The 23549-nt window shown below is 41.5% G+C and overlaps 1 protein-coding gene across 4 annotated transcripts; it reads left to right on the top strand.

Annotated features, from left to right (window-relative positions):
* The first annotated feature begins 10954 nt into the window (after positions 1 to 10954).
* STX16 (syntaxin 16) lies at positions 10955 to 22906 on the top strand. Of its 4 annotated transcripts, none has more exons than XR_011729150.1 (9): positions 10955 to 11251; positions 14685 to 14792; positions 15865 to 16005; positions 16542 to 16704; positions 17407 to 17498; positions 18026 to 18169; positions 18692 to 18772; positions 20239 to 20435; positions 20950 to 22906. XR_011729150.1 is itself a non-coding variant. In XM_071760220.1 (8 exons), the coding sequence occupies exons 1-8, from the start codon at positions 11171 to 11173 to the stop codon at positions 21052 to 21054; spliced, it is 915 nt and encodes a 304-aa protein (XP_071616321.1). In that variant the 5' UTR covers positions 11041 to 11170; the 3' UTR covers positions 21055 to 22906. The 4 variants fall into 4 exon arrangements, 2 of the variants coding, with proteins under 2 accessions (XP_071616321.1, XP_071616319.1); XR_011729149.1 differs by having other exon boundaries at positions 11041 to 11305; XM_071760220.1 differs by lacking the exon at positions 20239 to 20435 and having other exon boundaries at positions 11041 to 11251.
* Positions 22907 to 23549: the final 643 nt, after the last annotated feature.

Raw genomic sequence — 23549 nt, 5'->3', positions numbered from 1 at the left:
TGTTCTGTACCTGGGGCAGGAGAGCCACTGCTCTGCTGCACCAGCTCCTTCAGTACTGCTCTGCTTTGTTCCCAGTGACAGATCTTTTCCATCACTGATGCCTGAGAGCTAAGCTCTGGAAATCCTATGCCCCATGAAGCCCACTGACAAGGAAATCCATGCTCCACACCACCTGTGCCTTGAGGAATGAAAGTATATGAAAGGCTGTGTTCAGGCTGCATTATCAGATTCAAAGTGGAAACTAAAGAGAGAGAAAGGCCTGAAAGATGAGCCAGAGGAATGCCTGTTGCTTTCACCTTTGATCCATGTCGCACTTTGATGTGACATTTCAGTCCTTCAGACAAGGTAACTGAACCTAGTCTGCAGCTCATGGTACCTCTGATGGACACAAATGAGGCAGCAGGCCAGGCTTTTCAGCTCTCACTGAGGCACTGCCAATTAGCAGCACAGTTCAGTCCCAGCCTCCTTCCCATCCCCATTTTTTTCTCTGTCTGTAGAGTCTAGAGAGAAATTCCTTCAAATAAATTCAAAATCACTTGATGTTTATCTAATGGTGTTTCAGGGAAAGGAATCATGAAACCACACAAGTTAGTCATCTCCATAAAATGGTTTTATCAGAGGCCCAGAACACAACTCCTTAGCCCGAGGAGGTCTGATATTCCTCGTGAGTTATAAATGCATAAAATTATGTGCAGAATGGGTGCTGCTTAAGAACCCAGATAGATAGGGAGCAGGCATGTGGGAATGATCAGCATAAAATATTTCCTTTTAATGATGTGCACACTTCTGCTCCTTTGAGGGAGAACAATATGTGCACTGAATGCAGCAGCACATTCTTCTAGTGATATGGAGGTCTTGATCTGCTGGTGAGAGCTCAGACTTGAGATGTTATTTGTGTCATCAATTCAGCCAAAGGTTTGCATCTCCACCTCTCAGGGTCACTTAGCTTCCTTTCACCAGGGCTTTCCCAAATGAAAACAAAGTTCATGTCCAGGGTTCCCCCTCTGGGCAGTGAGCTGAGCTGGAAAACTTGCCTCCAAACTTCCCAGGGTTTGCCCCTCTCTGCTGTCAACATCAGCACAGTGTTTATTGTTCTCCCCTAGGATTATCTGTGTTTTTTCTTTCACACTCACCCTAGCACCAGCATCAGCCTGAACTCCCCAACCCAGAATGACTGAATCATGCTCAAAGGAGCCCAAAACTAGTGTGGGACTGCAGACTTTCTTGCCAGGAGCCTGGGTATATAGCAGAGGGGTCCTGTTGGATTGGAAAGGATCTATCAGGCTCAGCCGTGGTGGCCCAAGGTGGTGGCAGCACAGCTGATCACTGCTCCTCAGCTGGAAGCTGCTGTCACAGCCCGTCAGCTATTGCAGAAATCACAGCTCACAGCCACTGCAGTTCACAGTTCATTGTCATAAATTAAATCACCAGTGTAGTAAGGTAATACAGCAGCCTGGGAATTGCAGAGGCCGAGGACCTGGCAGACATTTGTGCCTCTCTCCCCTTCCATTATGAGAGCAGAGCCTTAGACCTTTGTTGCCCCGGGAAGATTTGGCACAGTTTGGCTATCAGTGTCCCAAGCAGCTCACTAGAGGTCATACAGGAAATGTGTGTCAGGGCAAATCATTGTGCAGGGTGTTGAATTTGCATCTCTGGAGGCCCAGGCAAACTTTCCCCCCCACACACCCAAGAATAACCTTTTCCTCCAAGCAGGGGCTGGCTATAAGCATCAGCCCTGAGCCCATCAGTTACCACCACTGCTGCCTGCCGGGTGTGTGCCTGCCAAGCTGCCTTGCTAGTGCTGGCACATGTGTTATGAGAAGCATTATTCTGTAGTTGCCTTTCTAAAGCCCTGTTGAAAAATCTATCCCAAAGAATAGAAAGAGAGGTATTAGTTTAAACAAGCACTCCTTAACTTGCACATGAAACAAGCCCTGGGAAGGGAGTAGAGCTGGAGCTATTCTTACTTGCTGCCTCCTGTACAGGCTTTAATTGCACATTACTCATTAATCCTTTGCTCCTCAGAGCAAACAGGTCCATTTTGAGACACTTGTGTTACATAAACAACCAGAAACCCTCTGGATGAGTGTGTGTGTGTACACATCCACCCAAGGGAGCATTGCAGACATGTCAGAAATTCTGATTTCCCTGTGCAGGCGCTGTGCTAGAACAAACAGAAATTAGCATTCATCATGTGGCTTTGTTGGCCTGTTTTTCAAACTGGTTTTACAAAACCCGTGTGGAAACCCCATGAAAGTTGCCTAGCTCTTGGTTAAGGTAGGAATAGAGATGCTCTCAGGAGTGGCACTTGGAGGAAAGTGCTTGCAGGATTGCTCTGAGGTACAGGAGACATCTCACCAAGGGGCAGTTTATATCACTGTCCCTTGCAGGAGGGAGATTCCTCCTGTCATCCACCAGCTGTTTGTGTCTGCTGCCCCCTCTGTGTGCCTTCTCTGCTGTCAGACCACATGTGGATTAATATGCAATTCTAAGTTGCAGCTATTAGCACTCACCACAGTGATGGTTTCATGATTGTTCCACAGACAGCACCATTCTGGAGCTGGGGTCATGAAAAAAGAAACTTACAATTGAAATGCAGGGAAGGGTGAATTGTCGTCATCCACAGTTGTGATCTCTGCAACACAGCTGCCATCTCACTTAAAAAAACAAAACAAAAAAAATGCCAAAAAATTAGACAATTTACCTGGAAACAGATAAGAGGTGGAGAAGCAAATGCAGGGACCACAGGAAGGAGTTCACAGGTCTTGGTCACGCTTGGAGAATTGTGTGCTCAGGAGAATCAAACACAAATGCAGATCTCTCATTCTTTGGTTCAATGGGAAAGCAGGAGGCTGGGGCTGTGAGGAGGAGGATGGGTAACAGTCAGTGCAGCAGGGAGGTATTTTGAGCTGGATCTGGAGTCAGACCAACTATTGGCCAAAGTTCTCTCACTGCCAAAACCAGCTCAGAATCCCTCACCTCCCCTGAGCTTAACCAAGGACAAACCTCTGCTCAGCCTGGATAACCTGGCACGGGTAAGACCCAAGCTCAGCAAACCAAACATCCCTGCTGGCATTTGCCAACGTGACACATGTGAGTTCACAAGCTGCAGATGGTGCTGGCCTGAATTTTCCTATTTCTCTCGACCTCCTCAAGTCAAGCATGCCTTACCACAGCACCTGGGAGACCATGGACAGAAAGGGATCAGATTTTCCAGCTTTGCCTCAAGCATGTCACCACATCAGCAGACAACTTCTTTGCCTAATGCCATTGTATTGTGTGTCACCTCATAATTCACATACAACACAGGTCAGTGATATAGGTCACTTCTCCTGGCAGCTGACTGGCATTTATGGAGATAGAAATTACCAAGAAGCCAGGATTTAGGGCTTGCAAGGGCTGGTGGTTGCACAGATCCCTTGCTACTGGTGGGTGGGATTCCTTTACCTCTCCCTGAACTCCTGCCAGGCCACTCAGCACATCTCCAGCCACAAGAAGTTTGCAGCTGTTTTGGTTTGAAGCACCAGAGAGGGAGAAGTGGGGGAGGCTCTATCAGCTCTTCCCAGGGAATGTGGTTCAGTTCCTCACACCTCATCTTTGGTCAGGAAACCGAGATGGGGATAGGCAAAGCTGCTGAGCCTACTTAGACAGAATACCTCAAGAAAACACACAGAGCCAAATTATGTCCTGTTAACTTCTCCCAGCCCACCAACTTCCACAGCTACGTTGCAGGGAAGGCAGGTCAGCATTTGGAGCCCTACCTTGGCCCCTGCTACTGAACACCTCCTGGTCTCTAGCATGCTCTCATTTGCAGTGGGGGGGAAAGACACTGCTGTGGGTTAGGGCACTGAAGCAGCAAGAATAACCCAGATTTAGGCAATCTAAATCCCACCATCCTTCTTCTGCTCAGTGTTTCCTGCTGGCCAAGTGTTTCTGATGGCTGATTCTATGGATTCTAAGGGGGACACAGTGGACAGAAACAGGGCAGACATTCCCATGCAAGGGAATCGGGTGACTGTGCCATGATAACCAGCCAGCCTGAACTGGCACAGGCTGGAGCCATCCCTCCTTCAGGTACCCATTTGGACATGGGTCTCTTTATTTTTCTGCAACTCAGCTCAGGGCTTCAGAGATCCTGAGCCCCCTGTGGTCAGTGCCCCTGCAAAGCACAGCCAAAGGACACTGGATCATTTCTCCCAGACAGCATGCAACAAAGACAGCAGAGCACAGGTATGGGGTCATACACCCTGGAGATGATAAAGCCTTCTAGCCCAGGCTTTACAAGGCAGTAAGAGCAACACAACACCCTACCCACCCCAACCACTGCTGCCATTGCTCAGACTGCACTGGGTGATCTCTGTGCAGTGGGGGTGAGTGGGGATTTCAGGGCACAGATGACTGAAGGGGATATTCACTATCTGCAGACCAGCTGGAGCCCTCAGGCAACAGCTGAAGGGTCCTGGCCCACAGCCAGCCCCTGGGACATCAGTGGGAGGTAAATCAGTGGAGTGGGGGCTGCATGAGTCATCCAAGGTCAGACATCCACATCCCCAGAGGGATCAAACAAGGATAGCTTGGAGAAAAACTTGTCAAATCAGTATCACTCTCCCTTAATTCAGTTTCTTCATATATAAACTGGGAACAATAGGATGTTCTTTCCTGCCAGGCTTTGCTCCATGGAGTACAAGGTCACAGAAGGTGGTGAGTGTTCCTAGGGATACTATTTTGTCTGAGCAATGGGAAGAAAAGAGAAATGAGAGCAGTTCCTTTCTTGGTTCTTTGCAGCCCCTGTTTTCATTTCAGATGGATGATTTGCTTTTTTTGTTTGATTGGTTTTTTTACTGTGATGCTATTTAAGGCAGAAAGGGGATTTCATCATCTCCCCATGCCCATTCTCAGCTGCAGCTCTGAGCCCCCATCCCCGCCTTGCTCCACTTGGTCTAATAAACTTTTTCTTTTGCTTGGTCTAGTTTCCTTCCTTGTGCTGTTACATCATCTTTGTACTTATCTCAGATTCTAGCATTTCCCATTCCTAAGCACCTCTGAGAGTAGCAATAAACACCACGTACAGCAGTATTTTGGCATAATATGTCAGTTGCAGGCAGCAGTCTGAAGTCACAGAAAAACAGTCTGGAAATCTAAGATTCCTTCTTCAGAGGATACCCACTTGCTTAGCCACTTGGCTCGGTTTCATTAAGAAAACAAGTATTTACAGTTCCTGAGCCTGCAGGAAGACCTAGGCAAAAAAAAAGAGAAAATTTGTTAAGTAGGAACCTGCTCTTATGTGCCCTCTGCTGCTCCTGAATAGCATTGAAATGAACAGGGTCATTCTTTCTTTCCCTCTTGTTTCAGAATGATTTATGGCTAAAGGTTATTAATGATAAAGGAGACTCAGACTACTTCTGTGCAAGATAATATTCATTATGCAGAATTTCTGACTAGATTTTTTTTCACTATTTCATTGATTATTTTTACTTTGTAATGTGCAAAAACCTATTCATGTCTTTATTAGCCTGACTTGTTTCCTACATTTATGAGAAAGATCTTTCTTTGATAACAGTTGTTATTGCTGGGATGAATGTCAGAACATGATCTACTGTAATATATCTTTCTGAATTGCTTTCTCTAGTTATTTTATTACTTAAAAAAAACACCACCTAATTTAAAGAGATAAATCCTCCTGGAAGTGAAACATTTCCACTAATTGGGATAACAAGAAGATAGGTAGGAGTTGCTGGGGATACTGGAGTACAAGCTCCTTTTTCTAACACAAGCACAAGCATCTTCTTTCTAGAACAGTCTCTTTATGAAATTCTGCTGCTTTGGGGGAAATTATTGACATTAATCTCCTTATCCATGATTCCTCTGGGAAAAAATGCTGGCTAGGACTCAGCAGCTCCAGATTCAGGCCCAAGGTTTGCTATAAATACCCGTGCAACCTTGAGCAAGCCACCGGTGTTCTGTGACTCGGTTTCTCCATCTGTGACATGGCAGTAATGATGAACCCTGTGTTTTATCACATTCCACATATCTGCAGGGAAACTGCTCACTGAATCTCTTCGTGGCTTGGCTCTTCATCTCTAAAAGGACAATAATAATAATAATAATAAAAATACTTCCCTTGTCTACGTAGTTTGATTACAATCTCTTCAGGGATGCATGTATTTGAGGTACTCCAGACACGGTGCTGTTTAATTCTGAGAGATGTGTTTGCAGAGTGGCTTCCCTGCCCTCTGTGTCCTGTGGTGCCTTGACCCTCTCAAAAAAAACCTGCTACATTAGTAATTCCACAGACTGGCTTGCACTAATGCACATGAGAAGTTACTAAACTGCAGGGTAACATCAGTGCTCTGGTCAACAGCAAACAGCGAGGAGACAGAAACATCTTGGATTCACACTGCTATTTCTGTGGATGAAAATCCAACCACTGCCTTGCATCCAGCCCCCTAATTTTTGCTCAGCTAAAATATACATCCACGATAGCTAGGTATCCCATCTTGATCTAAAATCTTGGGATAAGTATCTTACAAAAAAGAGACCAGTAACACATTTTTACGTTTTATGTATCAGTTTAAATGCAGACTATCTTCACCTGACTACTGGAGTGGTCATTACTATCAGTAGAGATATAAATGCCTACAATGAGCAACCGTTCATCTTTGCTGCAGAGGTAACCTAACACCATGGTGACACAGGAGATTTAATATAGACCTCAGCTGAGGAGAGGAATTTTGCACAATATTAGATGACAAAGTTGTTCCATTGTTTAAGTACCACAGGCATTATTAGCCTGTTGTGAGACTGGGATACAAGCTCATAGACTGTAGCTCTCATATCTGTTGTTGAACAAGGTTGCCTCTCTAATTATGTATGTGAAGTATGTCTGCCTGTAAACACCAAATTTTGGCAGCTGAATTTTGATTAAAAAATTCCTCCCAGCAGACACAGCAGTCTTCACTGCATACCCAACTCTAAGTAAGACTTGATTCCACTGGGATTCATTGCATTTCAGTAGCAGGGAAGGAATACAGAGACATTTGCAGGATCCATTCGACCATTTTTCAGTGTGCAGAAGAGCAGCTTAACTCAAGGCAACATTTGCTGGCAGAAAGAAAGACGACTGAGCCCTATTAAAAATGTGAATTTCCTTCTCTTTACAATTTAAACATCCATTATGTAGGATCTCTCCATGACCAACTTTTTATTCTCTTTCAGATGTTCTTCTCTAATTCATTAGATTCTACAATCTTCTGTCAAAATTCTGGTAAAGTCAGATCAAAATGAAAAGACAATTTGTTCAACTGCCATTTTCCAGAAAGTAATCAATCTACTGTTTGGACCCAGAGAAAATAACAGGTTTCCTCTATTTATATTTCCAGTTGATTCATTAATTTCATAGCTCACCAAATAACGAAATTGTGGGCAACTATGCCTATTTTTATTTATTTTTTTTTTAAGGATGTTGGAATACCAAGAGCTGGTTTAGAAACCAAGATTGAATTTTAAAAATAGCTCAGGCCCTTCTTACATCTCGCTGCCTTGCAGCACCACCTACAGAGAGGATCTCAGAATCGCACCCCCCTCCAGGACTCGGGAAATCCCAGTTCACTGGGTAGAGAAACTGGTTCCGAGATGAACAGGCGCTGAAAACTGGGAGCTTGACTGCCCTTAAGACTGGAAATCTTCTGCTACAGTATAAATGCAGGAATGAGGTCTGTTTTTTCAAAGAGCCTCTCAATTCCCAGATAGAAAATGCACCTCCAGCAACGACAGAGCTCACCCAACCACTTTGCTGATTTCTTCCTTAGAAATTTTCCTGCAGAAGTTTTCTGGCAGCCAAGCTGTGTTCCCAGCTGCAAAGAGATGGTGGGATTTTCCAGGGCAAAATGCATTTAATGGTCCATTAATCCTACCTTTGGCCCAAGCCAATTGTACTGGCTTCAAAAGACAGCAATATTTCACCTCCTCCAGGTATCTACTCAATTACATGAGATAAAATGTTGTGGGGCTTGACCTTCATCTGATCACCAAAGCATAAGCTCTCTTTGCTCCTGAGTTAGGCTGGGGAGCTGAACAGTAAAGATACAGGGACTGGACTGTGAGAAAGCTCTTTGAAAGCACAGATTAAAAGTTGGCTCTTGAAATATGTCTCTGATTATCTTCCCATTAAAGAAAGGGGAAAAAACCAACCAACCAACCAAAAAAAAAAAAACCAAAAAAAAAAATACAAACACAAAAATCCAAAAAGCGAGCTTAGCTATTCGCCTCAAAATAGAATGTTCTAAAGTATGGAGTATTTTTGTCCTTCTCCAGAAGCCTGATCCAAATGCCACAGTAGTAACAGGAAAGTTCCCACCATTTGGGATCAGGCCCTGGCTGTGGGAGGCAGTGGGTGCAGGAATGTGCCAGTGCAGGCAGCGTTGTTATCTCATTGCTCATTAAAAACAGCAGAAAAGAGCAGGCATTAAAAGAGCAGATAAGAGGGCAAAGGAAGACACAGGCTCCAAACCTATGGCAGTGAACTTCAGCACCAAGAAGCAACAGCCCAAATATTAACAGTATAAGCTTAGAAAGATCCATTTAGGGATATTTGTGGTCTAAAGAGGGAAAAATATGATCATCAGGATCCTCTAGCATTATCCACCTTCTCTAAATTCATGTTGTGTTTTAGGCTGTTTTTAGCTGCCATCATGTCTGATTTTATTCTTTCCTGCTAAATTTATCCAAAAGTCTTGTGTTTTATTTGGATTAGACTTCAAATATTTTTCCTCTGTTTAAATGCTGGAACAATTTTTCCTGCTCTCAAATTGTGTTGTGTTCCTCCTGTGGTGATGCTGTTACACAGCCAGATATAATCTTGATAGACCAGTGCTGTAAAATGTCTGGGTCAGAAATCAGAATACTTCAGTTGAAAGGGACCTACCACAATCATCTAGTCCAAATTATCCTCACATTATGATCTTTAAGTTTTGTTCCACTTGGATGAGACAATTTCTATCTGCATGCTCCATGGATTTTTCCACTATATGTTACACATTCATTTGTGTCCTGCCTCTCCACCTTTCATCACTCCCACCTCTTCTCTCCTTGGTCTCCTGGTATGAATGCCTGAAGAACACTTTGCTATTTGTTTTTATTTCCTTTGTGAGGTCTAACTTGGCTTTGCTTCTGGCACACTTCCCTTTATGCTTATACTTCCTAACTTCTAAGATGTCGTTTTCTTTGATTAATCTTTTTTTTTTTTCTTCTTTTTTTTCCATTCCTTCTACTCCCTTTGCTTATTCCTAATGCACACTTTGAAGTGGTTATTCACCAAGCTGAGTCTGGATCCCTTCCTTACAGAGTTTTATCCGTCTGCATACGAGTCCCAAATACTTTCATACCCTTTGCTTAAATTCCAAGCCTCCCCAACATTCAAACCTTTTTAAGCTGTCAAAAAAAAAAAAGAAAGTAAAAGACACTTCCCTCACGTTAGGCTTCCCATTGGGCTGATATTTGCCATCCCACCCTGTGAGATATTCCAACCAGTTCTCTTCATGCACACATCCAGAGCTAAAAGATCGTGGGGAGACCACTGAGAGCAGAAGTTCCTCTCAACCTACAGCCACAGCAGCAGTGCCAACAGAGTGCTGGAAGGTCATTAGCTGAAACTGTTCTCATAGTATAAAATATTGTTTCAGTAGATTAAAAATTAGCATGAAGAAATGAAGTATGCACATATATATTTAGAGCCTCTGTCAGGCAGCCAAAACGAAAACAGATTTCACCAGACCACGAAAAATGAAACGCGTGCATCAGTCCCTGTATGACTGGAGCTTATTTCCTTGCTAAATTCCAAGTTTCAGGTCTCTCCCACTGAGGCAGAAGGGCTGCTCAAGAAAACTCCCCAAATGTCTTATAATATCAAAGAAATACTTTTTTTTTCTATTTCTCACTGTACAAGTTTGCCCAGGCAGTTAGATAAAACGGGGTAAAATTTCTGAAGAATGTGGCTGTGATTATAGTCCCTGTTCCTACCATATGTGTAAATACTCCTTGTTTGGGGGGTGAGGTTGGGGGGTTTTTTTGGGTTGTTTTGTGGTTTTTTTTTTTAAGAGTTCAAGCTTGAGAGTCTCCTGACAACCAGAGTGAGCAGCTGCCCAGGCTGTGGCTGGATCTGGCTCGGGTTGCAAGGGACACCTCGTGTCACCTTGTCCCCATGCAGGGGGGACCCAGGCCAGCCTGAGAGAGCAGCAGGGGAGAAGATCATTTCAGTTCACCTTATTTAAAAACCTTTTTTCAGAAAGGCGAAGACTAAATTGTCCTTTGAAACAGCTTCTTTATTCTCAGGGAAAGTCCTCATTTTTCAGTGGTCGGAGTCAGCAAAAAGAGCTGGGAGGGTTTTTTGGAAATTACATAGAAGCAAAGTAAAAAGGGGAGGTGTGTGTGGTGTGTGTGTGTGTAGGGGGGTTTAGGGGAAGGAGTCGGAACAAAAAAACTCAAATGGGAAAGGAAAAACCATCAGACCGAAACCGGACAACCTACAGTATTCTGCTTCAAATGTAACTCATGCCTTTGAGGATGCTTCACAGCTGGGAGATGGAACAAATTAACTGTAAAAGCTTTGGAAATAGGGGGGTGTGTTTGTCTGAAGCCGTTTTGCCGAGGCTCCCGAGGGAAAGGCAGCGCTGCGGGCAGCGGGGCAGCCATGGGCAGGTATGGGACGGAGGCTGCCATGGCTGCGAGGCCACACCTGGCTGCCAACACGGGCAAACAACACAAAGCACTAACTCCCCCAGACCCCTGCCCCCTAAAGCCGGGATGGGCAGAGGGCCGGGGTCCCTCAGGGGGTGTCAGAGCCGCTTGGATTGGACCCGGGGCTTTCTCTGCACCCCCGCCCGCAGGAGGGCCGGAACGTTGGTGTTGCGGGGCGGCGGGCGGGCGGAAGGTGCTGAGCGATGCACAACGCGGAAGTGAGCCGGGCCGCGGCCGGGGCTGCAGTCGGATCCGGGGGGGGATGGAGGGGCCCGGAGGCCGGGGGGAGCCGACATTGGGGGGCCGGGCCCTGTGAGCGGCCCAGGGCCTTGCTGGGGGCGGCCGCCGACTCTGCCCGGGGGCCCCGGGCTGAGCTTAGTGCCGAGGGCCCGGCAGCGAGGCGCCGAGCGGTCCCGGGGCGGGGGGGCTGTAGGCCATGGCCACCCGGCGTCTAACGGACGCGTTCTTGTTGTTGCGGAACAACGCGGTGCAGAGCCGGCAGCTGCTGGCCGAGCAAGTGAGTAGTTACGGCTCCTCCAGCCTTCTGGGTTCACGTAGCATGGCTGCTGCGGTGAGTCTCCTCCCTTCATCCTACCGTACCCTGCTGCCCTGGCGCTGCCGGGCTCTCTGCCCGCTCCTCCCCTCTGGCCCTCCAACCTTCCCCGACCCCTCCTCACCCACCCCGGCTCTCCCGAGCTCCCTTTCTCCGAGCCCCCTTCTCAAAACCCCTTGTCCTCTGTCATTCCCCCCCCCCACCCCGTCCCTCCTCCCCACCCCTTGGTGGCCTCTTCCCCACTGTTTCACTGGAAAATGGATAGAAGAGATCTGACCTTGTGCTGATCACGTCGCTGTTCGCTTGGTGAATGATAAGTCCAGTTATTGTTCTAATAGCTTCGTGTTTGCCTTGACGTGACAGAAAAGTCCACTGCACTTCTTGGTGTTTCCTTTCCCCAGAGAAAAATAACCAAATTATTTCCTCGAGCAGAACTCTTCTATTCACTCCAATGTGAGCACTGTTAAATAAGTTACTGTAGATTATTCACATGAATTTTTCATAATTTGCTCTGGTGTCCATTGCCCTCCTTATTTTTTCTCCAAATAGAAACAAGCTGAAAGTCATCTGTGACAGGACCCAGCAGGTTCTATTATGAGACCTCCTTAGAGAAATCTCAAAAAGCCACTTGTTGCATTTTAGGAGGCTTTTTATAAATTTTGAGCTTGTCAGACTGTGATGCACAGCTCAGCTGTGCTGAGGTTTTTACACTTCCTTTACAAACTCACCATCTATTTGTAACAGGCACCAGTAAATACCTGCTGGCAGTCACATAGTTCTAAGTTGCTTTGCATTAATGCATTTTTGTTGGAAAAAGCAGTGCTTTGTGCTGTAAATTTCTTATTTCACCTGATGAATTGCTGTTGAATGGTCTTTGTTTATTGTTAACTTTATTACACCTGTGTCCAGCAAGCTGCACTGAACTGCATTCGCAGAACAGGAAATGTCAATAATGTGTTGTACACATATTTAATTTGGCACTGCATTTATTTCTTTTTAATGTGGGTTTCTGCCAATATCAGTATCACTTCTGCAGATCCTTGTGTGTTTATAAAGTATCACCTAGAAAAATTAATGATATTCTAAACTTGCTTCCAAGCTACTGAGTAGTAGATCCACACTTTTACTCAACCTTGGGTGCAATAACACTTAACACTTTAATAAAGTTTATTTACAGTGTGTGTTGACAGTTATTGATGCTCAGGGTAATCAATTCCTATGTAATTAATCCTGCACCTTGAGAGCTCTCTGTCAAAAATTACATTCTGCTCTGGAAGGTACATTCTGTGCAGTCAGCTACTCCTTAAACTCAGATAATCAAATAAACATTCTCAACTGTCTCACTTACTGACTCTCACCTATTTCAAGAGTTTGATGTAGGATAAAAGAAATCATCAGTTGCAGCCTGCGGGTTTGTTAAACCACAAGTATTTTGTCCTCATTTTGGGTCTGACATTCTTGCTTAATTAATCTTCCAGTGGAAATACCCTCCACAGTGCAAAACCTGATGACACATTGCAGATCCCAGCCTTTTGTATTTTTCATATTCATGTAGGATAAATGTTACCTGAACCTAGAGCATTAAGTACCTAAGTGAGCATGAACTACATTGCTTTTGCTTTTTGTCTTTTGCTGTTTAACCTGTGATACCCCGGGTGCTGTCAGTAAATGTCTCACATGGTTCCTCCAGTCATACTCAAACCTCCCAACTCACCAGTGGGTCTTGAATCCTGCAGTCAAATCACTCTTGCTGTCACACTTCAATATACTCTGTTGCAGTCTTTCTACCTGGAATTTTAGTAACCAGAAGCTCAACTGTGCAGTTACTTTGGAAAACAAATCAAGCTCTTAACTGGATCTCTTGTTCCTTCTGTTTACCATGCAACTGAAATACTTTTTGAAAAGTTTGTGCATCAAGCAAAATGTTGACCTTAAAAGCACAATGTCATAATGTACTTGTCAAATAGCCATGTTTAACTGCTGGTTCTGTTCTTGGTGAACCATCATGCTTAAAAAAAATAAATCAGTATTTTCTCAACTGACCATGCCCTGTATCTGTCCTATGTCTCTTTTTTCCCCTTTTATCTTTTGCTGTCTTTAACTGGATGGGGCTGATGGGATCCACAAATCACTTCAGGAGCTGGATGAGGTATTGTTTTTCACATTTTATTCTGCCCTGGTTCATCAGGGATACATTGTTGAGCTAAACTGTTCCTTTCTTTATTCTTCTGGTTTATTAGATTTCACTATGTAGGATGAGGTGCCCCCATGTACAGTAGGACAAGACTGCAGAGAGAGGACAAGCATTTTGTGATGTAATTTTTCATTGTTAATAGATAGATGGATAAACTGGTCTGACTTGCTGTGTACATGTGCAATAGAGTGATTTTGCACAATGAAGCCATTAGCTATTTTTTATGTTGTCTTTAAAAAAGTGTTCAAACTTTATTAGTCAGGAAATAAGCTCTGGGATAAAAAACAGCCTTTCAGGAAAGAATTGCCCAAGAAGGAAGAGGGACTGTTTGTGTTAAAGGAGCTGGAGGATGGGGAACAGTAAAGTTTTCCAGAACTGATAAAAGAAAATTAAAAATCTGGGAGAAACTAGGAGCTGAAGTAAACAAAGATTATTTTTATCTCTGGAATTTCAAAGCCTGGTTTAACTGGCAACAAGATCCAAATTTGTTTTCCAATTCCAACCCTTCCCCTGTCTTCATCTCAGAGAAGGAAGGTGGCTGGAAGCATCTACAGCCCCAGTGCTAAACGTTGCTCTGTGGCCCTGCACACTCAGATGTGTATCAAGGGAGCCTTCACTTGGAGAATTGTAGGCTTGCTTGTGGGGAGGAACTCTGATCAAAACAAGACTCTTGGTAGGCTATGTGAGATCATCCATGCCTTTGTTTAGCCAGGTCTTGAAAACCTCCAAGAGCACAGTGACCACACTTTCTCTGGAGAACCTCATCCAGCACTCACTAGGGTGGAAATAAGTTTCTTTGTAGCCACACTGTAGAACTGAGCTGTTTTTCAGGTGCCTAGGAGATGAGTCTGGCTAAATGGAACATCCCCTTGGCTGGGAATCATTGCCTAAAACACAATGTACCAACATGAGAATTACTTAAACTAAAGCATCACAGTGAGAATCCACCTTTGAACATCTGCTAAGTCTTCATTCTAAGAGTAAATCTCACCTTCCAGATCCTGTAGGAAGTGGGAGGATGAAGGTCATGATCATCTAGGGACAAAACAGGAGACGTGGATCTTGGTCATACCTACATCATGGGCATACACATTTTTTAGGTTAATTTTTAGGAAAAGGCATGTATGCATGTTTTCCTGACGCTCAAGGATTTGGATCTAATTTGAGTGAAGTTAATTTGCCATCTTTTTTTGTCTTCTGCAGCTTGCTGATGATCGTATGGCACTGGTATCAGGAATCAGTTTAGATCCTGAAGCAGCAATTGGAGTAACAAAACGTTTACCTCCCAAATGGGTTGATGGAGCAGATGAAGTAAGTTGTGTGGCAGATCCAGCACAGTTTGGTTTCTCGTGTATAGATTTATTAGAGTTGCCAGTTACATTCTCAATTCTCTAAATTTTATGTTTAATATTTTACAGATTCAGTATTGGAAGAAAGATAAAAATAAGTGTGTTTTCTAAAATGGTACCATTGTTCTGAGGAAAGTATCAGAAAAGCTGGGACTTGTTATCCTGGAGGATATATTGCAAATGACATACTGGGAGATTATCTAGGTCCATAAACCCAGAAGACTGGGTTTGCATCACCAGTGACAGCAGTGATAACAGTGCACTGGGACCATTAGGATAGACATGCTAGAGCTGAGTGTTCAGACTGCAGGAAGGGCCTCAAGCTCTTAGCAAAGCAAAGCTGTTCTTAGTTTGCAACTTAGAAGGAAGGGTACAAAAAATTAGTACTTCCAGTTAACTTTTTGTTTGAGTGGTCCAGTTGAATAGACCATAAAATAATGGAGATTAGCAGTTTGCTATTTTAAAACAAAGTGTTAGTGTCTTCTGGCAGGAGAACTTTTCCTGCTTATGTGGTCCTGTTACCTTGCAAGTTATAGAAGTATTTGGAGAAATGTGAAGGAATGACTGGAGCATCCAATCAAAACCTTTTCCAGTATCTGGAGCATGAAGCTATTTGTGATTTCAAAATATCTTTAAAAAATGTACTCACACGACACATGCAGGCTTATTTTGTGTGCCTAATGTGATCAGTCTCTTTTTTGGTACAATAATTAGCATCTTTACACATTTGTTTTTAGTGACTTGTTTGAAAGCATGTCATTTAACTTCCACTGTTAATGAAGTTCAGCTTAATGAAGCATATTTGAAAGCAGCAGCCTTGCCCAAGATTAACAGGAGTTTGAAATGTAGCAAAGCACATGAGAGTATTCAGTTACTACTTAGTCAGCTTTTTATGTGTTTTGTTAATGAACTTTGATCTGCTTTTTGTGTTATACAGATTTCTTTTAAGTATTTTTGTCTAGCATTTTTCAGAACCTTTTTGTCTGAAGCATTAGTCACTTCCCTTTCTTTTTTTTTTGGGCTTTCTGTTTTAGATTCAGTATGATATCACCAGGATTAAACAGAAGATGAAAGAATTAGCCAGTCTTCATGACAAACATCTAAACAGACCAACACTGGATGACAGCAGTGAAGAAGAAAGGGCAATAGAAATAACAACTCAAGAAATCACACAGGTACAGGCTGCCTTCAGTTCTCTAAACCTAGAGTTTGACAGATCTGTCATGCATCTTGGTGAGTCAGTGGTTTGCTTTGGGTAAAAGCATTTCATTTGTCATCAGTATTAGAGTGAGCCAAAACTCCTGAGCTCTGTGCTTGGTTCTGCACTGGCTCAGTGAGCTCAACAAATGACTTTGTTCAAAGACCTCCTTGTTCTTTTCTTTACCTGTTTGCTTTTCTACTTGGAATGGGATTGGGAGACTTAAATCACATTTATTGATACCTTGGAGAAATACATATACATTATATACATGTTCTGAGGCTTTTGGTCCCAGCAGCTATAATGAAGCAAATGTCTTTGAGAAGTAGTTGTGTTATTTTGCTGCCCTCTTAGCTTAAGTTGTTTATCTGTGTTCTCTGTGCACTAGGACTTAAGAAAATAACCTTTAAAATACAGAAATCAATATATTAGTCTTCCATTGGGAATTTTTGCAATGTGATGTTTAAAGTGTGTGTTGCTGTGTGGTTTTCACTAATGGGATTGTTTTCTCAGTTATTTCACAGATGCCAGAGAGCAGTCCAGGTCTTGCAGAGCAGATCACGTAGTTGTACAGAACAAGAAGCACGTGTTCTCAGGAATGTAGTATCCTCCTTAGCACAGTCCCTTCAGGACCTGTCCACCAACTTTAGGCATGCACAGTCTGACTATCTCAAACGTAAGCATAAGAGCTAAGTAATAATGGGCACCTTCTGTGGAAACCACTAATTGAGGTGTGCTTATTTTCTTGGCTGGGAAAAGTGAAGTACAGAAAGGTTAAGTGCTGCACACAGGAACACCAGGAGTATATTAGGGTGATGGTTAGAATTTGGGACTTTCTGCTTCACTGCCCATGTTCAAACTGTTTTATTGTCTTTCAATGTAAAAGGAGAAATTTCATGATTTAATATATTGGTGAAATCAGTGTTATTTCACCCACTTGCATTTTCACTCCATCATTGTGGTCTGCAAGTAGGAAAGAAACCTACACAAATTTGATTTTCAAGTTTAATACTGATATATTATTTCTTTCTGCCATGGCATAAATGACATAGGTGGAACTTGGGATCACAGTTCAGACACAAGATGTTTCTAAGAGAATTTGTTAGAAATTAGCTTAGAGTCATTATATTTGGGTCCTCAAACCTAACTTTTAACTTCATGGAATGTAATCACTTAAAAATCACTGATTTAATTGGACTCTTGCAAGTCTGGTTGAACTTGTTGTGCTTTGTTAGATAATAAGCCTACATTACAGTTACATTTTAGATACTGCAATTTGTAATTTGTTAGCCAGGTTTTCATTCTTGTGTGTTTCTGTTTGGAGCTTCGAGCCTTTTGTGTGCAAGCATTATGCTCAAACATAATTTGTCTCTTACAGGCATGAAGAATAGAGAAGAAAGATCCAAACACTTTTTTGACACCTCAGTCCCACTGATGGATGATGGGGAGGATGATACACTTTATGACAGGGTAAGTTAAGATATTGCAAAAAATCAGTATATGCATAAGAGGCTTTTCCCTTATCTGTGTGTAAGAGTGATGATGTGTGGACATCTAATGTTCAGTTGAGAATGGTCTTGGGAGACACAACCAGTAAGGTCTCCATAGTTTAAAATTAAATTGTAATTGCTGGGCTTTTACACATTTTAGTGGCCACTGATGCTATGAGACTTTCTGTAATGCTGGTCAGTAGCTATTCCTTAATTTAGACCTACATTACTGTCAATAAAAACATTATTTAGGACAGATCTTATTTTTCAAAGTTGTTTGTGATCAAGCAGGATGAAAGGTATACATTTTCTCTGCTAAAACTGTAAATATTTGTCTGAGTTGTTTTAGTGGTCCTGAAACTGTTTTTAAAATAGAAAAATATTTTTTTCTTGGATAGTTGTCTACTTTGGAAATTCCAAAAGCACTGTTTTGTTATTAAATCTTATAATTATTTTTAGTGTTTTTTCACACTTTGAGTTCAGCATCTAAATCTTTTATTTCAACAGGGTTTTACAGATGATCAGCTGGCACTGGTGGAACAAAACACGTTAATGGTGGAAGAGCGGGAACGAGAAATCCGTCAGATTGTTCAGTCCATCTCTGATCTCAATGAAATATTTAGGGACCTGGGAGCAATGATAGTAGAACAGGTACACTGACAGCCCAGTGTGAGTAAGAAATAGGAGATTCCATGTAGTGCTAAGGCTTCTAGACTTCTGTTTTAGCATCCTGTATACCTGTGCTTCTTGCTTTTCCCTAACTTGCTTATTCAGACTAAGATTTTCCTTTGTTTGAAATCTGCCAATAATAATAATTTTAAAAATTCAACTGGTTATGGGCATTAGACTGAAAATAACCCCAAAACATTGAATCCCAGAGCATACTGTTGATTATTTCTCCTGAAGATCCAGTTTAGTTAAATGTGCCAATCAAAACCATCTGAACTAGGAAGTAAGGTGATAATTAAGGGATGTGATGTGAGATGGTGACAGCTGCCAATTAGGCAGTGAGCAAGGATGTCCTTTAATGAAGTCCCAAACAGTTCTTATCTACAAGTTTGTAGATGTACATGTAGATGCTCATTAGGCATTTTTCTGTGAGTGTTAATTACTCTGCTGCTTATAACTGCTTTATGAGGTTAATTTGGTACTCATTCTCCCCATTTTATTTAGGGAACAGTTCTAGATAGAATTGACTACAATGTTGAGCAGTCATGTATGAAAACTGAAGAGGGTCTAAAACAACTACATAAGGTAAGCTGATGGAATATTTAAGATGCTTTGCTTATCTCATAGTATTTTGTAATTTAATAGCCATTAAGTTATTCAGTCATTTTTCAATTGGACATTGTCACTTTTTGAAATGATTGCCCTACAGTACAAAATGTCCATCTGGAGTGGAGTAGGAGCTTTCCATATAACTTCCATTAACATCATGCTTGATGCCTAGTGTTAATTCCTTAAATAACTTTCTGGACATCCAAGCAATGTGCTTTGATTTTTATATTGCTAACCTGGTGGGATCTATCTGCAATTCCTTCTCTGTTTTGAGAGCCCAGCACTTGTGAAATAGTTGAGATACCTAATAACCAGCCCCATAGATTTCTGTCAGTTGATATATCCCAGTTTGAAAGCATTACTGTGAGCAGCAAAAGTAATTTTTAATATTTTCCATCTAATGTTGCTTAGAAGTCAGGTCCAACTCATGCTTTTAGTGTGAAGCTTTTACTATGAACATCTGAAAAGTTTCAATTGGCAGCAGAACAGAGTTTTGTGGTTGTTTTGTTGGCTTTTTTGGTTTGTTTTGATTTTAAGCTACGTTCTGACTTGTCAGCTCAGTTCAGTCCTTCCTTTGCTGTAAATAAAGTAGAATGAGAGATTTATGCAAAAGCCTCCTAAGTAAAACATTCCATGGACACCTAATTATTACACACTCAATTTCATGTTATAGTAGACTTCTAATATGGACAGCAAAAAAGTGCAATTTGAGAAAAATAAATTTCTTATAGGATTATTCTTGTTATACATAAAAGTAAATTTGGGATCACTAAAATAAGGTGAATTTAAGGTCACTTAACTGGTGAGCAAGGCTCAAGGTATTTGCAAGCAATTTGCACAAACTGAACTGGAAATAAATGAAGCAGTTGCAATCAATACTGTTTCTTGTCTAGGGCAGTTAATGAATTGCCAGCAAACCCCTGTTTTGCTCATTAGAGTATGGATTTTTTTGTGTAACTTCGACCTGTTTTCAGTACAGCATAGGAATTTTTTTCACCTATGGAAGACATGCACAGGTCTAGTAATACCAAGCACAGGTGCTCTGCTGTTTCTAATACTTCAGCCACTTGGTTCTGATTTAATTTTCTTTTCTGCTTTAACTGCCATTATTATTACAAAGTACTGAGACAGCACTTTCACTGAAATTCCTTTAATTAACTGCAGAAGTCTGGTGATATGAATCATTAGTTAATCATTCCTGCTTCACATGAAAATTGGAATCAGTTGTGATACTCTGTCAGGCTTTGATACTTAAAACCTAATTAAGTAAATAATCACAGTTGTTGCATGTTACATAGTTTCAGGTCAAAACCTTTGTTTTAGCAGATCTGATAATAATTACTTTCCAGGGACTATAAAGGAGAAGAATTAATATATATTTCCCTTTAAATTTTGAAGGTTTATTAATTTAAAAAGAATTAAATGCAAGTTTTTTTGTTTAGCTTCTATTAGCAGACTTTCACTTGGCTTTTGGAGAGTTTTCTCCAGGATGCCTCCTTTTAATTCCGTTGGGAAAAAGAGGAAAGGGATGAGAAAATCTTTTTAGAAGAAAGAAGGAATGAAGCAGAAAACAGAACCAAATCAAAGAGAGAGCTTTCAGTTCTAATTGAAATTAAATGAAAATACTCAGCTGAATCAGGTACAATAAAATGCCTATTTAAAAATGAAGTTTTGTGAATTTTAATGTCCTTTAGGTATAATACAGGAATCTTACATCAGCAAAACAAATGAGTTAAAACATCTTGCCAGCTTTCAGTGTTCCCTTTCACAGTACCAGCTGCCTGATCTTGTTTTCCATGGGCTTTGTAACTGTGTTCTTACAAATGAAGTTATAATTCTTCAGATGTCTTGTGGAGGCACAGAACCCTCTCAAAGACTGCTGAGAAGCCACAGTAAGGTTGCTCAACCCACATGAGGACACATTCTTCTTGGTTGCTGCCAGGAACACAGATCAGTGTGACTGCAGTGCACACCTTCACTGAAGTCCATGGTTCAGACCAGAGCTGTTTTGTGGGAGCTGCTTGCAATACACATTTTAGGAAATGTCATTACCAAAGGGTAGTTGTGATGTGTACTTCACTTACACCAAGCAAGAGTCTGTACTTTTTGTAGCTTTGCAGAAATCTAAGTATTCTTCTCTTCTGTTTCTCTAGGCAGAGCAATATCAAAAGAAGAATCGGAAGATGCTTGTTATTTTAATTCTGTTTGTTATGGTAATTGTCCTTATTGTTGTTCTTATTGGTGTAAAGTCACACTAGGTTTCACTTCTTATTTTTGGAGCTTATGTAAACTTTTTTCCCCAATGTGAATGGATGGACCTGCACTCCAGAAAGCTGCCTTTGAATGTATAAGCCCTTGTGGTGCAAAGTCTGTGCAATGTTTCTGTAGAGTTCTTCTTCAAAGTACAAGTTTGGTGATCTGTGAGGTGTTTGTAAGGATTATGTGGAGAATGTCAGGAAACTTGATGCTCCCACTCAAATAATTTGGCACTCTTTCTGGAGGTATGTGGAAGCACAGTACTTTGAAGTACCAAATTGAAGGTTACCAGTGAGTACAGTAATTTGTGTGTTACTGAGAACAAAAATGTGTTGTCTTCTGTATTCTTATGTCAGAATTGCTACAGGCTTCAAACTTAAACCATGCTACTGAATTGTGAGACTAGATAACAAAAATTGATCTAGACATGAAATGTGTTGAGGCATAAAATTTTTTTACTTTGTCTCCAAACTCCAAAGAACTGGACAGACAGCTAAAAAAGCTTTTTAGCAACCAGAAAGTAACCCAACCCTTGTGATCTTAATTTAGATACTGCACCATTACTAACAATCAGACTAGTACTTAATCTTGTAAATAACAAGATGTAATCACTGGCATAATTTAACATGTTTAGTTAATTAAAAAATTTTCTTGAGCTTGAGTAATCATGGGAATGTTTTTCCTCACCAGTATGATCATAGATATTTTTTCATGCCCAGTTTCTTTGGAATTAAGTATAGACATCACATTAAAGCAGTAGTGAAGTTAAACAAGAAAATAGACATACTTCTTTTGTCTTTCTGTTCCATCTGGCCTACTATAGTAGGTCTCAGATGTTTCCTACTTTAGTTGTTGTGTAAGCTGTTTATTTTACTGTGCATCTGTCCATACATGTTATGTTTTTTTGTGTAAGTGACTTCACTACAGTAAACATTACATCCCTTTGTCCTGACAGAAGATTTTCTTTCAAATGCCTGCCTGGAACAGGATGTGTTTATGGTCTTTTACTGACCATGAAAGGTATCATGCAAATGACATGTTACTAGTCCTTCCGTAGAGAATTGGGTTTTTTCCACTATTTTTTTCAGTGGAAGACTTTGCTCTAAGCCATAAGAGAAAAATTAGGGCAACATGTAAGTAATAGAATACTCATGATTTCATTCAGGCCTGAAGTGGTGTGCAATTGTAGAGGTCTTGCCTTAATATTTTTAATACGGCTTTTCTGTATGGATTTTTTTTTTCCCCAAAAAAAGAACTGTAACTTATTTCCTGCATTTTCTGACTGATACAGTGCTCTCCATAAACTTGGAGAGATGTTCTGCTCAAAGCCCCTGAAGTGCAGTTTTATAATAAGATGTTGATGTTGCATATGTTGCCTGCCATGACTTTACTGGAGGACTTAAGATGTGGCTGTAAACTGACTTGGTGCAGGAATGGACCTGAAAGCAAAGACTACAAAGACCTGGAAGCCTTGGCTTTTTGTTGGTTTATTGTGAAAAGCTTTGTACCACTCTTGTTACCTCGAAACAAAGGGGATGCTGAACTTCCAAAACTGCTGGTTCAAATACTTGAATTAAAAAAAGTAAATTGGTAAAAGAACAATGCATGAAGTTGGATGTGCAGCTCCCCTGTTCTGGTAATAGATTTTATTCAGTGATCATGAGTAAAACTACTGTCTCCCTGGTGTGCTGTCTACATCAGTTGGTGTGAAGCAGCATATTGCTATAATTTAATATACTGTATTTGCAACTTTCTAACATGAGATTGTGTTATTTATTTCTGTCTTGACTGGTGCTTTTGACATTTTATCATGGCTAATGAATTCAAAGAAGTAATAAAACACTTCCAACCTAATTGGGGAATTATTTATTTTTAAAAGTACAAACTGAAACAGACTTCTGTCAAGTTAATGTGTCTCTATAAGCTCTTCATAATTAAATTAAATCAGCAGTGACATGAAATAGCTTTTGGAAAAAGATATGTAAATTTCTGTAGCACAATGAAACTCACATTGTCAAGAGTTATTTCCCATGAGTTATGTCCATGGTATTGTAACAAGTAACTGGCTACATATTTTCCCTCCACATTCTGTAAAAGTAAATGCATTTTTAATATTCATTGTACAAGAGGTTAAACTGTCAACTGTCTTGTGTAATTTAGCCTGGAACATATTGAAGCTGACTATACCCAGGAAAAACCCCTACAAAACAACTTTCAGATGCCTGTCTTGTTACAATTCAGTCTAAATGATTACCAGCAGCCCAATCAACCCTTCACGCCGTGCTTTGTAAAAATCTCTACGTGAAGTGTTACAGAATCCATACCATCTGTGCTACTGAGCAGTGAAAGACCAGAAAAGCCAATGGGGCTCCTCACCTGCTGGGAATAACCCATAAAGCTGTTGCCTTGTACAGAACTTCTCAACTGAAACACAACGAGGGAAGGATGGAGGGTTAGATGGGTGTTTCCTCCACCTTTCAGAAGATGTGGATTTGGG

Source organism: Heliangelus exortis, chromosome 16, assembly GCF_036169615.1.
Source record: "Heliangelus exortis chromosome 16, bHelExo1.hap1, whole genome shotgun sequence".
NCBI classification, from domain to species: Eukaryota; Metazoa; Chordata; class Aves; order Apodiformes; family Trochilidae; genus Heliangelus; species Heliangelus exortis.
The sequence above is the reverse complement of the archived record's forward strand: the minus strand, read 5'-3'. Positions and strand labels throughout refer to the sequence as shown.

Bases quoted from the DNA above. Each gene is read 5' to 3' on its own strand.
- STX16 (XM_071760218.1), top strand. From the start codon at position 11,171: ATGGCCACCCGGCGTCTAACGGACGCGTTCTTGTTGTTGCGGAACAAC. The intron at 16,006-16,541 runs GTACAGGCTGCC...TTGTTTTCTCAG, and splicing joins CAACTCAAGAAATCACACAG to TTATTTCACAGATGCCAGAG. The intron at 18,773-20,949 runs GTAAGCTGATGG...CTGTTTCTCTAG, and splicing joins GTCTAAAACAACTACATAAG to GCAGAGCAATATCAAAAGAA.